The following is a 15,070-nucleotide window of genomic DNA, read 5'->3' as shown; positions in this document are numbered from 1 at the left end:
CCTTGGAATGCTTTCCTTGCAATCCCCTGGAAAAGCCTGATTTTCACTGATAACATGACCACTATAAAATATATTCAACTGGGTGGTTTAAACCACAGAAATTTATACTCTATCGTTTTGGGAGCTGGAATTTCAAGATCAAAGTGCCAGCAAGGTTGGTTTCTGGTGAGACCTCTCTTCCTGGCTTGTAGACAGCCACCTTCTTGCTGTGTCCTAACTGGTCTTTCCTCTGTGTACACAAAGAGAGAGATCTCTGGTGTCTTTTAAAGAACATACTGGATTAGGACCTCAACTTTATGACCTCATTTAACCTTAATTACCTCCTTAAAAGACCAAATACAGCATATTGGAGGTTAGACCTTCAACATATGAATTTTGGAGGGACACAATTCAGTTCTTAACACTGGAATTAAGCTCACCTGGTCCTGTGTGTTATTCTTTTTATATATTGTTGGATTTCATTGGTTAAAATCTTTTTTAGAATGTTGGCACCTATGCCAAGAGGGGTATTGGAGAGTAATTTGCTTTTTTTGTAATGTCTTTTTTCAGATTTGGGTATCAGGGTAATTCTGCCCTCATGGAATGAGTTGGGAAGTATTCTCTAATATGTAATTTTCTGGAAGAGTTTGTATATAATTGATATTATTTCTTTCTTCAATATTAGACAGCCAGTGAAGAGCCACCTGCCACTTTCTTTGTTGGAAGTTATTTAAACATTCTTTTCTTTTATAGAGATGGAATTATTTAAGTTATCTATTTCATAAGCTGGTTTCAGTAGTTTGCGTCTTTCAAAAATTGGTACATTTAATCTAATTTGTCAAATTTGCTGGCATAATTTTGCTCATAGCATTCATTTTCATCCTTTTATTATTTGTATACCCTGTAGTGATGCTGCCTCTCTTGTTGCTGTTTTTGGTAACATAACTTTCCTTTTCATTCTTCTGATTAGTTCAGCTGGTGGTTTACATTTTATGTAATCTCAAACAAACAAACAAACACAGCTTTGATTTCACTTTTCAATATTTTTTCTATTTCATTGATTTCTGCTGTGATCTCTTTTTCCTGCTCATTTTGGGTTTTCTTTATTCTCCACTTCCTAATATTTTACATCAGTAATTGAGGTCATTGGCCTAAAACTTTTCTTCTTGAATCACTAGCTATTATAAAGATGCAAATTAAAACCACAATGAGATACCACATCACACCAGTCAGAATGGCTAACATAAACAGATCAACAAACAAGTGTTGGAGAGGTTGTAGAGAAAAGGGAACCCTAGTGCACTATTGGTGGTAATGCAGACTGGTGCAGCCACTGTGGAAAACAGTATGGAATTTGCTCAGAAAACTAAAAATAGATCTGCCTTTTGGTCCAGCAATTCTGTTGCTGGGATCATACCCTAAGAGAGCCCTGAAACACCAATCCAAAAAATCCTATGAACCCCAATGTTCATAGCAGCACAATTTACAATAGGCAAGTGCTGGAAGCAACCAAAATGCCCATCAGCAAATGAGTGGATCAAAAAAGTATGGTACATTTACACAGTGGAATTCTACACAGCAGAGAGAAAGGAGTTTATACCCTTTGTGGCAGCATGGATGGAACTGGAGAGCATTATGCTAAGTGAAATAAGCTAGGTGATAAGGGACAAGTAGCATATGACCTCATCTTTAACTGGAACATAATCAGCAAAAGAAAAAAAAACAATAAAAATATAATGAGAGTCATTGAAAATAAGAACAATCTCACAATAGCCAGAGGGGAGTGGGGAGGGGACAGAGGGGAGAAGTGTATGCAGGAACTATTATAAAGGACACATGGACAAAACCAAGGGGGAGGGTGGAAGCAAGGGAGGGAGGTGGGTTTGGAGGGGGTGGAAGGGAGGGGTGGGGAGAAAATACAGACAACTATAATTAAACAATAAAATAATTTTAAAAAATAAATAAAATATTTTTTTAAAAAAGAAAAAACCCTTCTTATTTTCTAATATATGTATTTATTTCAATAAATTTTCCTCCAGGTATTGTTTGGAGTGTATCCTATCAATTTTGAAATCTTGTGCTTTCATTTTTATTAATTTCTGCTTTGCTTCTAATTTCCCTTTTGGTGTTTCTATGCATTACTTTTTAAAAATTTTTTGAATAGATTTGAAAAAGTTACTTCCAAGTCCTTTTCTGCTAAATCCAACATCTGGGCCCACTTAGCATAGGTTGTACTTTCATGTTTCTTTGCAAGTTTTGTATATTTTTTTTGTTCAAAATTAGAAATTTAATATAGCATGTTATAACAACTCTGAGTTCTGAGATGAGTGTGTGTATGTGTGTGTGTAACTTGCCTGGACTTAAACTGTGTAATTTGCTTCCCCCATGGTGTACTACTGCTGATATCTCCACTCAGTTTTTTAATTCTCATTTTTATTTGTTTAAGCCTGGTCTGTTAGGGCTGGACCTTTGTCAGCATAACATGGTGCTCAGGCAGTGATTTGTGAGAATTTCGTCCTCTGCAGATGGATCCCTCTGTGGGTTGGAAATACACTAAAAAAGTGTTCATGGTCTCCCTTGGACTTCCCTGTTTCATGAGGGTCTCTCGGGTCTCTTCCAGGTTTATGTCAGGTATTTGCAGGAAGTTAATCTCAGCCATTTGTTGGCTCTCTTCATTTTTGTGACTCTATTTTTATTAGCCAGAGTTCTCCAGAGAAACAGAATCAACAGGATTTCTCTCTTTTCAGTCTTTCCCTCTCTCTATCATCTATCTATCCATCTATCATCTATCTCTATATCTATTATCTATCTATCTATCTATCTATCTATCTATCTATCATCTATCAAGGTTGATTTATTTTAAGGAATTGGCTCACATGGTTCTGGAGGCTGGCAAGTCCAAAAGCTGCGGGGTGGACTGGCAGGCTGGAGACCCAGGGAAGAGCCAAGTTCAAGTGTGAGGCTGCAGTATTCCTTCTTACCTGAGGGCAGTCAGCCATTTTGTTCTATTCAGGCTTTCAACTGATTGGACGAGGCCTACTCACATTAGCGGGGGTATTTTGCTTTACTCAAAGTCTACTGACTTAAACCTTAATCTCATCCAAAAACACCCTCTCAGAACCACCTAGAACAATGTTTATCCACATATCTGGGTGCTGTGGCTCAGCCAAACTGACACACAAAACTAACCCTCACAGCGTTAAAATCCTGGCTGGACAGTCAATTTCATCAAGTGGGACCCCAGCCTTGGGCTAGTAAGTGTCACCCTGTCCACTTCCTACCCAGGCCCCTTAGCTGATAAGTCATAGCTTTTTATATCTTGCCCCAAATGGAGCCTGCCCTTCCAGGCAACAAAGTCAACAGGTTTGGCAATGAGCCCTGACCTGGGAATACTACTGTTCTCTTTGCTCAAGCAGTGGGGTGGGGACCAGAGCAGTCCTGGCAAGAAGATCACACACACACCTGTTGTTGTCACTGGAAACTCGATCATTCTTTCAAAAATAAATGCTGCTTGATTTGTGATTGATTTCCATCTTTGGTTGATTTTCAGTGCCCTGGCTTGGTTCATTTTGACAATTTGTCAAGTTTTATACTTTGTTTTTGGAAGAGAGAGTTGCTTACATCTTTACCCACCATCTCTAGAAGTCCCTCCTGCTTCATGTGTTTTGAAGCTCTGTCATCAGGTACACACACATTAGCAATAGTTGTCTTCCTAATGAGGTGACCCTTTTCTCATTGTAAAATGTCCTTCTTTATCTTTGGCAATACTCCTCATCCTGAAGTCTGTCCTATCTAATACCAACGTAGTTACTCCAACCTTATTACACTCACTGTTTTCATGGTATATGTTTTCTCTATTTACTTTCAATTTATTTATGTCTTTACATTAGAATATATCTTACATATAACCTATAAACAGGTCCTGCTTTTCCTTTTGACAATCTTTGTCTTTTAATCAGAATGTTTCATGCACTAGTATTCGTTGCAGTGGTTAGTTTGATTGGATTTAAGTATGCCATTGAGAACGTTGGTTTTCGTTGTGCTCTCTGATTTTTGTTTTCTCTGCCTACACTTTATTCCTTCTTATGGGTTATTTTAATCCTTTGAAATTCTACTTTATTTGCTGAGGGGAATAATCAGTCTAATTGTTTCAGGAAATCAAGGAAAGGCCAATCTCTGCATACAGAGACAGAAAGTTTTATGCTGTGTTCAAGGATGTTCAGGTGATTTGGAATTTTTTTGTTTTACCCAAATGCCTCCATCACAAATCGTAGGGTCCCACTCCAGGTAATGACTGACTCTTAATATAAGAGACCTGGCAGGACTGTGTGTTCAGCTTGCATCATTATTTCCAGGTCAAACAGTTCACTTTGGAGTCTGGTCCTCACTTCTGACTACTTTCCAGGTACAAGAATAAAAGAGTTCTTTTATTGCTGCTAGTTCTTCTCTGGTTATATGCCTGTACCTTGAGCTAACTCTGTAAAGACCTGAGGCTTCTGAATGTACAGTCCATCCTACCCACTAGTCTTTGTAGTCATCATTACTCCCAAAACATCTGCCTGCAGCAACTACTTAATTTCCCAAAGTCTTGCTATCTGCCAGTGCTTTGTTCCAAGCAGCCACACATCATAATATAAGCTATTTTGGTGCTCCAACATGCCATGGATTCTACCTTCAGAAAGATTTAAATGTATTTGAGTTCAGACATGTGACCAACCCACTCCTAGAATATCTTCCCTGGGATCACTCCTATTGGCAAGTATAGTAGAAATCTATCTGCAGAACAGAAGCCACTCTAAATTAGGGAATTCAATACAGGGAATTAGTTACACAGGTGGCCAAAGCAAGGGGTGAGTAACCCAGAGATTAGCAAGTATAGAAAGTGGCTATTTTTCATTGGGCTGAAGTGACAGCAGGAAGAATTGACTTTCCTATGGTCTGTATTCTAAAACCTTTCTATGGGAGTAAGATCTGTGATGAGAATTGTACAGAGGAGATTAGAACCAAAGATGGGGCTGACTGGTAGGAGTTGTTGTGAAGGAGGAGACTCAGTACTGTTGTGACAAAGTAAGAGGGAGAATACTATAGGGTGATAACTTTGGTTGTCACTTTCTGATTTCCAATTTTCTACCAGTGACTCCCATTGGCTGAACCAACCAGGAGGCCAGTTGTCCAGGAAGCTTTCATTATGGTGTATTCTGGCATACAGAGCAGATCAGGGAGGGGTAGGTAAGGGATCTGAGAGCAAACAGGCAAATTATGGCTGTATCCTCCATGAAGCCACACTTGAACCCCACCAAAGATAATTTGTAGTATTTATTTGTCTGTTGTGTAACAAGCCGTCCCTAAACTTAAAGGCTGAAAACAGCAAACACTTTATTGGCTAACAATTCTGCAACCTGGGCTAACTCACTGAGTAGTTCTACCTCCTTTGCAGACGGTTACTTACTTGTGTGGCTGGATTCAGCCAGAGTGTCTGCAGTAGACTGGGCTCAGATGAGATGCTTGGATAGTGGGGCCCTCTCTCTCATTTCATGGGATCCCAGGATCTTTCCCTTTTCGTGTAGCCTCTACCTATGATCTTCCCTGTGGGGGTAGTTGGACTTTTAACATGGTGGTTCCATATGAGGGGGGACTCCAAGAAAACCATAATTTATTTATATAAAAATTGTGAATTTATTCTTACATGTCTAAACTTCAGTCACTTTCAAAGTAGTCTCCATTTGAGGCAATACACTATTAAGACTTTTTTTCTACTGCTCAAATCATTTTTTGAACTCATCGATTTTTATGCTTTTTAGTGCTTCTGCTGTTCTTTTGTTTCACCTCTTCCACATCAGCAAAATGTTTCTCTTTGAGGACTTCTTCATCCAGGGAAACAAAAAAAAAGTTGCTCAGGGTGAGATTGGGTGAACAAGGTGGGTGGGGCCTGTGGATCATGCAGGTTTTGGTCGAAAAAATGCTGGACACTCAGCACAGTGTGGATAGGTGTGCTTCTAAATCACCCATCATGAAATTGGCAAGTGTGTTGAAAGAGTCTTCAAATAAATTCACTGAAGCCAAACGTAGCCTCTCACAACAATGCCAGCTGGTGCACTGATACAGATGGGTTTCTAGAACACTCATGTAGCAGGGGAAGCCTGTACTATGAGCGCCCCCCCCCTCCAGAAGATAATTCTGTTTTTGGGGGATCTTTTCATATTTCCAAGACTGTCAAAGAGGAACCTCCCAGATCTTCTGAAGGCTGAGGCTGGAGACCAGCACCCACATCGTACTAGACAAGGTAAATCAGTGCATCTGCCCAGAGCCCATGGGGAAGGGATTACAAAAAGGCGAGAATTCTGGGATGCAAGGTTTATTGGAGGCAAAAAAATGTGGAATACTACTTCACAGTGCTTCCTATACAATAGCATACATGACCTGTGTTTAAGGAGTCTAATCTTATGGGGTTAAGGATTAAAAGTTGTTTTCTTTTTTCTTTTTGCCAGTCACAGTTCCCCAAGAAGGTAACATAATTTGCCCTTCTATTTCCCTCTACCTCTCATTACTACTTTTAATTCTGTTCATTTGAGTCAGGGCAGAGGGATTAGGGACAAGGGTTAGAAATTTTTCAATTAACTTGGTGTGTGATCATACCTTCCATCAGTAGCTGTCACTTTCTTACTGACCTGGAGTAGCCACCAATGCCATCTCTGTGGCCGGTATTCAAGGCCAGCCCTCTTTTGGAGTGCATGTATGAATTTTCTCGAGGCTTCCACACAGTGGTTCTTACCTGCACATGGTTTCCTGGCTAGGGAGATCCTGATGTCCCCAAAATAGCCTGAAGACTTCCATAATCACCTCCTTTTCATCCCAGCTGATCATCTGTGGAGAGACTTTCAGGGATGGAAGTGATGGTTGGAGGATTAGCAATGCCAGCTTGGCTACATCTTAATAAACCTGGAGGCAGTGCCTGCCTCCCATTTTTCTGTGGTGTTCTTAAAATATAGAGTCCTCAGTTTTGTATCCTAGTTGCCAATTCTTGGACAAGTCCTTTTCTATATCCTGTTATATGCCCAGCACATTGGACTTTAGTTCTTTTATTTCATCTGTAGATGGGAAAAGTAGAGTCACATTCAGGTAAGTTCCAATGATGTAGATGGTTGGAAGGACACACTTGCACAATGTCCACTGTGCTGTTTCATGTATTCTCTAGTCTCTTTTCCCCTATGTGCCTCTCATTGTCACACTCTGTGATGTTACTGTCATGACTGTGATTGGGGCTCAGTTACTTGAGAACCCCAGGCAACCATAGCAGGAGGGCTGGGAAGGAGGAAAGCTATGAATACCTGCTACTGTCTGGAATAGATCTACTTTTGATATGAAGGCCTTCCAATTGCCTCACTCAGAGAGTCTTTTGGCGTTTGTCTTGTGACTCTTATGGTTTTCTTTTTCCTAGACTTCAAATGGTAGAAGAAGACAAGTGTTTAAATGTATAGTCAAGTGAACAGGGTTCCTTTTAAAGTCTTGACCCTTCAACAGGCTCCATCTTACATCCCTAAGCTCCAGGAGGATGTCTCAGGGTGGTCCTGTTTGTAAGATTTGGCATTCTTCTCTCACCCTGGAAAGGGAGGGGTAGAGTTTTTTCTTCTACTCAGCTCACTTGGTTGTTGGAAAGGGACTTTTTTTTTTCCTGTTACAATTTAGGCCATCTAGAGACAAAAATTCTTTTGATCTAAATCCCAAATTCTCTGTGTTAGGTAGCAGCTAGGAATGAATGGCCAGTGGGGAAATAAAGGCAGGGCCCTTATCATTACAATCTAACAAAGAAGTTAATACAGGAGGCTAGAAACAAAGGAAGACATGTCTCATCAATTAACTCAGCAATCCTGAGCTTGGTTTGATAAGGTTGCTGGGTATCCCCAACATTATAAACAACATAGCACAGGAGGAGGGGAGAGTCCCTGAGACTGTGCTGTGAAAAGGGGCTTCTGTAACAATCTTGCTTAGATTGCCTGGTGTACTGAACATCATAAGCAGGAATAGCACAGGAAGAGGGGAGGGTAGTCCTTGAAATTCTATGCTGGGAAAGGGAGCCTCTGTTAACAATTTCATTAACTAAAACAAAGAGCCTTTACTAACTGAGAAAGAGTCTGTAGGTGTACAGTAAACCCAAGATTTAGAAGGGGGAGAAGGAGGGGTACCTCTAGAAGCCAGCTAAGGTATATAACCCCCAAACCCCAATAGTCAGGGCACTCGGATTAGCTGAGCACCCACTTACAGCTTTTGCTCAAGTGTATAAATAAACTTACTATTTCATTTCCACTATATGTCTCCTGCTTTAATTTGTGTCTTGCAAGCAAGACAAGAACCAAGGTAGGGGAGGGAGCTTCTTGACTGGGGTCTCTCTCTTTCTCTCCCCATCTGTAATATCTGGAAAGATAATTAGGTTGGCCCAACATGGGATAAGTGCTCACTGTTGGTCTAATCTACTACAGTTTCTAGGATCCCACACCCTGATCAGTTGATGTGTGAATTGGGTCATTTGTTCCTGGACTGGGCGGTTCTCAGTGAGTGCTGCTTTGCTTGAACTCATGTTTAAGTGTCTATAATTTTCTTTATAATAACTTTCAGTGTATGTTTTTCTCTTTGGGCCTTTTCCCTCTCTTCATCTGTCTCCAATGACTGTAGTTAACTGGGATAAGGTATGAGGATGGTGAGAAACCACACTGCTCTTATTAAAAGCTACACAATGTAGCTGGATAATGTCAGTACTCAACCCAAACAGGAAAATCATAACATCCTGTATTTTAAAAAACAGATTTCTTCCATCAAAACTATGACTCTAACCTTCAAAAAAAATATGGACTATAAAGACGCTACTGGGCACTTAGCATTTTCACAGGAAGTCAGTGGCTAGTCCTGGCGTCGGGGACTATTAAGGTCCCAGCACTGGGAGCACTAAGTGCAGCCAGCAACTGGGGCGGTTGCCCCCGGAACTTTGCAGGCCAGGCGGCGGTGGTCCGGGGAAGACCCGATGACCGCGCCGGGAACTCAGGCCAGAGCACTGGCGGTCTCGACTGCCCGGAAGAAGTGGGGAATTGTGGGAAGGGCCCGCGGTTTCGGCGGGTTCCGTTAAAATGGCGCCCTTGTCACCGGCGGTTCCCGCGGGGCCTTAGCGTTTTGGGGACGCGAAAAGCCCGCGGGACGCGGGGCGGGCACAGGGAGCGGGGGCGCAGCCGGGCCCCCTGAGCGCGCTTGGGCTCGAGGCGGGGGGCTCGGGCCGGCGGCCCCGCAGAGCCCCGGTAGGCAATTGCAGGCGAGGATGGCGACACCCGACCAGAAGTCGCCGAACGTCCTGCTGCAGAACCTGTGCTGCCGGATTCTGGGCAAGAACGAAGGTAGCGGGGCTGGGCCGGGCGGCTCGGGGTCTGGGGCGCATCCTGGAGGCCGCTTCCTGAGAGTGCAGGTCAGGAGCGTCCAAGGGACTGGCGGGGCCAGGGCACGGCGGCCCTCAGCCTCCGCAGGTCGACTGTAGCGGAACCGCGAGGGGCGCGGCGGGCTAGTGAGTTGTTGCAACCTCCAAGGTGGAGGGAAGGGAGGGCCAAGGGTCCCCCGGCGAGGGAAGGACAGAGCTTGGCGTGGGTTGAGTCACCACTCCTCCGGCGCTTGATTCCGAGAGTGAAGCCTGGGGCGACGTCAGCTGAACGCATCCACCTTCTTTAAACTCACAGGACAGGGCAGGACGCTTTTATTTGGGTGGAGAGAGCGGCGGACTGGTCTCCAGTCACACGTCTGTGACATCGCTTAGTGACACTGCAGAGGGAGATGTCAGGTGGTGGCGAGCCACATAATTTTCACTTTTTCAACTAGAGTTGTGATGCAGAGTGGGTGCTTACGACATTTACCCGCCATATTTTTCTACTACAGAGGGCTGAAGATTCGATTTGATATAAAGCTATTTCTGGGGGGTTCACATAGCGAATACTGCTACCCAAACCCAATTCTGTACAGTATGTAAAGTCATTCTGTGGTCGTGGTACTGTAAAAAAATGGCATAGGTGTGGCGTTTCTTGATATTTGCTTTGGTGGGGGAGTGGGGTGTGAGGATGCACCATGAAGGAATTTTGTGGGTAATCGTTGCAACTAGGTTACTTATTCTTTAAGCACCATAATGTGGAAAAGAAATTGTGCAGTTTTTGCTGGCAGACTTTATGCAAGATTACATTTATGCATTTAAAATATTGGGACTGTGTTTTGACCTTTTCATGATACATGACAATTAGTGTACGTAAACTTACTTGATGTGCAGTGATAATCTTAGGGGCAAAAGGTGAAATCTTTTTGTCAGTCTGTTAAATGACGCTGACTTCACACAGACCTAGTTATGTTATATGAAGTTTCACTCTGTCAAGAAATCTTTGAGGACCCCCAGGTGTTCTGCTAGGTGCTGGTGATGCAGAGTTATACAGACAAGTCATTCCTCTTACATTCTAGTGGAGAAGACCTGATAAAAGTAGCAAAATGTGTAATGTTAATTAATGATAAATACTGTGATAAAAATAAAGTAGAGCAAATGGATGTTCAGGCAAGAGGTGAGGGAAAGCCTCTAAGGAGATACTTAAACATGGAGTGAGGGAGTGCCCTGTGACCATCTGGGGAGGGTTCTGGGTAGATGGTGCAGGGGCCTTGTGATGGTGAACCTGTGGTGTGGTCTCCTGTGTTTGTCTCTGGCTCCTCTGTTTGTGAATCTCTAGTTACTTATCTGACTTGATGTTCCTAATCATGGAAGAGATCAGAGAGCTAAGATTGTTGGTTATGACACACTCACTTTAACATCAGTGTTTTCATTATATCAGTGGGTCTTAAATTTTCCTCCAAGGATAAACCACACATTTCTGTTGTCACAACTGGTCTTTGAAAACCATTCATGAGGTAGCATGGTGTTTCTCAATTTAAAAAAAAATTAATTTGAGGCTTCTTTTGGTTAGCTTAGTTTCATCCCATCAAGGAGGTTGAAACATGCATCTTTAAGCAAAGTGCTGCACTGCCCTGTCTCTCCATTTAGAATTATGTCTAAGTTAAGAATAACTTAGGGTTCTATGACACCCTGAAGGGATACTCTCTGAATAAAATATAAAATCTATTAAGGATGGTGCTCTCTGTTCCCTGTTCTGGACAGCAAGGATTGCCAAAACAATCATTCATAATTACAAATAGTGCTATTAATGAAGAATTTATAAGTATTTAATAGCGTGCCTTATTCTATATTAATTTGTCCTACCTTAAAAAAGGAGCACTGTTAATTGCTACCTTTATAATTTTGACATTTAAGTTACTTTTCTCTTCATTAGTGGGTATTTTATTTGAAAACTAAGTAGAACATTTGATTAATTACTTCATTTTCTAATGACACAATACAGCTGGCCTTATGCTTTTGTAATATATTGCTGTTTTAATACTATACAATTGAAGCATAATAGACACTTGTTACTTTTAATGTGAATTTTTTGTGAATCAGATTTTCATAAAAGATTAAAATTTATTTTTAACAGTTGGTTTCAAAGGACCTTCAGAAACAAAGCACCTACTTGTAATGATGCATGACATTTTTATAACCAGTGGTTGTATAACCATTATTTCCTGCCTTTCCCAGCTTGTAACAGCTGGGAATTTGCTTGAAACACATTAACTACCAACCAGTGACAGGAAAGTTCTCGCTTCACCTCCCTGCCCATCCCTTGCAGCACATTTTACTTATTATATCTTTGGTAGTCATTATTTCTGTGTTTGGAAACAATGTGCTTGATGTTAGAGTGCTTCAACTCTGTCCGAGGCAACACTCCTTTTCATATTCCAGTACTTGGTATCCTCTTTTTAACTAGGAGGAAAAGAAGAAATAAAGTATTTTTTATTAGATAAGTATTTCAACATGAATGCCTAGAAGTGTAACTGTGATACACTACATACTGAAGTCAGATGTCTGCCCTAATCTGTAACACCTCTGAGTGTACTGTGAGCCCCAGTGCAGACAGATAAAGGAATGATGTCTTGGTGATTCATGGACCACAAATAGTGTTGCTGTTGGTTTCATGATTTTCCACAGTGGTGAAAAGCTGATGATGAAGCTTCAAGTAAAATATAGTCGTCTCTTGATTATATGCCTGGGAAAGTCAGTGCACTTTAATATATATTAAAACATATTAAATGTACATTAAAATGTTCACTAAGTGTCTATTAACATGTATATGGAAATTTCGAAGTTTTAGGCTATCTTTGAAAGTTGTACTTAATGAGCTTATTATTGTTATTTTTAAGTGCATTTGTATTAAAAAGTGGTCTTGGTTTAAATTTCCAATACAGTAAATATATTTTTTAAAGATTTTATTTATTTATTTTCAGAGAGGGGAAGGGAGGGAGAAAGAGAGGGAAAGAATCATCAGTGTGTGGTTGACTCTCACACGCCCCCTACTGGGGACCTGGCCTGCAACCCAGGCGTGTGCTGGGGGAATCTAACCCTGAACCCTTTGGTTTGCAGGCCAGCACTCAATCCACTGAGCCACACCAGCCAGGGCCAATACAGTAAATATTGATAAATGTAACTCACAAAAATAAATAAAAACTTTTACGGGTCCTCCTCTTAAGAATGTAAAGGGACCCTGAGACCAAAAAGTTTGAGGACCACAGACTAACAAGATATTTTTATTTTGTTTTTGCTTTAGAGCAGTGATTTTCAACTACTGTGCTGCAAGAATTTTAAAACATGCGGTACCTGACTATTAGGGGCACTGACCTCTCTTTCCCTTAGATTGTCAAATAAAAAGAATGAAAACAGCCAATGTAACAATAGCCATCCAGTGTGAATGAATCAAAATTACACCTTTTTTGGCGGGGGTCAGATTGGCAAAAAATGTATTTTTTGGTGTGCTGCAGAATTTTAGTAATTAGTTTATATGTACCATTAAATGAAAAAGGTTGAAAATTGCTCTTTTAGAGCATTGCTTTTCTACTGGAGCTGTGCATCAGAATCACCTGTGATTACACAAGAAACTGATAATGTTGCTTGTGGCAAGAACTGGAGACTAGACAGTAGTTGAGGGAGGAAAACATTACAGTAATGTTAGGTAACATTACGGTATCTAAAGTTACGCCTTTGGGTTTTGAATTCTCTAAAAGTGATACTTATTCAAAATTGATATTGTGGATCTCATCTCCAGAGATTCTGATCCTGTAGATCTCTGTTGAAGCTTGGCGTCTGAAACATTAAACACACAGTCATTCTGTCCTGCATTTAGAGTGGGAAATTGCTGGTGTAGGTGCTGGACACAGCACTTAGGGTTTACTGGCTTGTCTCTACAACTCACTGTCCCTGCTGTCCTGTCCTTTAGAAAAATACCATCATGTATAGACAAGGCAATGTATAGAGGAGATGCAGGGTGGCAAAACAGTTAACTGTCTTAGTGAACAATTTAATCCCCCCCATCACTTTCTGAATCCCTAGAAAGTATACAACTGAACAGGTTTCGTATTTACTTGAGCTGTGCTTATTTTCGTGCAAGTTCAGTTGTCTTCTTTTACCTGGGTATCTGTATAAATAACCCTTTGGGGATACAAAAGACAACTGTCTTTCATTTAAAAACTCTTGTGCCTACATCTAAAGGTTCTTGGGAGCCTTCACATTTGGGATTGAGATCCTGCAGTTCCATTGCCTTTCTTGCCCTGGTTTTGCACCTCTTCTAGTTCCTTTTCTGCTCTGCAGCCAGGGTTCTTTCTGGTCAGATGTGTTATTTGTTCCCTACTTGTAGTCTATAGGATGAAGACCAAATTATTTTGCTTGAAGTTAAAAGTGGTGGATGCTTCATTGAGTTGTGGTTTTCATGGCTGTGGTAGATAGCGTACATTTAAAGAACATTTTGAGTTGAATAATATAAAAATGAACATTTATTTAGTATATACTATATGCCAGACACTGTGCTTACACTGTAAGGTAGTGTGTATAATTCTCAGATGACTCTGGGAGGTTGGAATAATTATTATTAACCTCACTTTACCGATGAGGAAACAGACTTGAAATGATTACCGGTAAGTAGTTTGCTCTCTGTCACCCAGCTAGTGAATTGCAGGGCCAAGATGGAACCCACATCTCTGATTCAGAGCCTGTCATCTTGAATTAACTCATTCCTACCCTTCTGTATAGAATCTGACAGCTTACTTCTCTTTGTGCTGAGTAGAGGTGGGCAAGTCATAGTCTTACCCATAGGGTGGCCTCTCTCCACCAGCTCGTTTTTAGAGTGTTTGTATCAGCAGTACAAACTCTGCTCTCTGGTACTTGTCACACAGTGTATTTTTGAATTCATTGGTGGTCAGTTCTTAAAGAAATATTTGCAGAGGCTTGGCAGAGCAGTATTACCTACCTCCCTTTCCAGGCTCCTAATAATTGCCACCCCTCACACATACCCAAGAGCAGATTGGAGGTAAAAATGAAACACATTCCTTAGGTGCTTTGTGGTCAAAACATCAAATACTCTAATTTCTAGTCTTGGATTAAGCCAGATCATTAAAGAGGTACAGTCTTGACCTCCTAATCTGGAACTCTTTTTGAAATGACTTTGGCTTCTATGATTTGGATTTTAGAATTCAGTGGCATTGGTGTCCTTTGTGGAATAGTGTACTAAGGAAAGGAGCCCAGTGAATCTTAATTTTGTGTCCTTTTCATCTGTTTCTTTGACTTTTCACAGGGCAGGCTCCTACTTACCTTAAAGTTCACTTCCTTAAAGTTTCACTTCATGAAACCTGTTTCATGAAGTCTTCTGTTATTTGCCACCATGGTGTCCTGCTTGTTTTCTTAGTACTCTTAGCACAGTGTAATTATCTTGTGTATTTATGTATTTATTTGTCCCTCTCCCCCTTTTTTGTATTCTCACTAAGGCCACCTTGTTGACGCCTATTTCTTTTCTCAAGGCCTATGTTGTTTGGCATATAGTAGGTGCTTAGAAATTATTCATTGAGTTACTGATGAGTTTAGTTATTTTTTTTTAATTTTTTAATTTTATTTATTTTTTTTTAGAGAGGGAAGGGAGGGAGGGGGAGAGAGAGAGAGAGGGAGAGAGAG

General features: G+C 41.0%; 1 protein-coding gene across 1 annotated transcript in view; it reads left to right on the top strand.

Moving 5' to 3' along the window:
* The first annotated feature begins 9,058 nt into the window (after positions 1-9,058).
* TUBGCP3 (tubulin gamma complex associated protein 3) overlaps positions 9,059-15,070 on the top strand; it is an 89,036-nt gene continuing 83,024 nt past the window's right edge. The window contains exon 1 of the mRNA XM_045821546.1: positions 9,059-9,359. Within this exon, the coding sequence (XP_045677502.1) occupies positions 9,284-9,359 (76 nt within the window). The 5' untranslated portion in view covers positions 9,059-9,283. The remainder of the gene's footprint in view (positions 9,360-15,070) is intronic.

The sequence above is a fragment of the Phyllostomus hastatus genome, unplaced genomic scaffold (genome assembly GCF_019186645.2).
Source record: "Phyllostomus hastatus isolate PE091 unplaced genomic scaffold, TTU_PhHast_1.1 phas_scaffold_46, whole genome shotgun sequence".
Classification (NCBI taxonomy): domain Eukaryota; kingdom Metazoa; phylum Chordata; class Mammalia; order Chiroptera; family Phyllostomidae; genus Phyllostomus; species Phyllostomus hastatus.
Note: the sequence above shows the minus strand (reverse complement) of the source record. Positions and strands in the feature narration are given on the sequence as shown.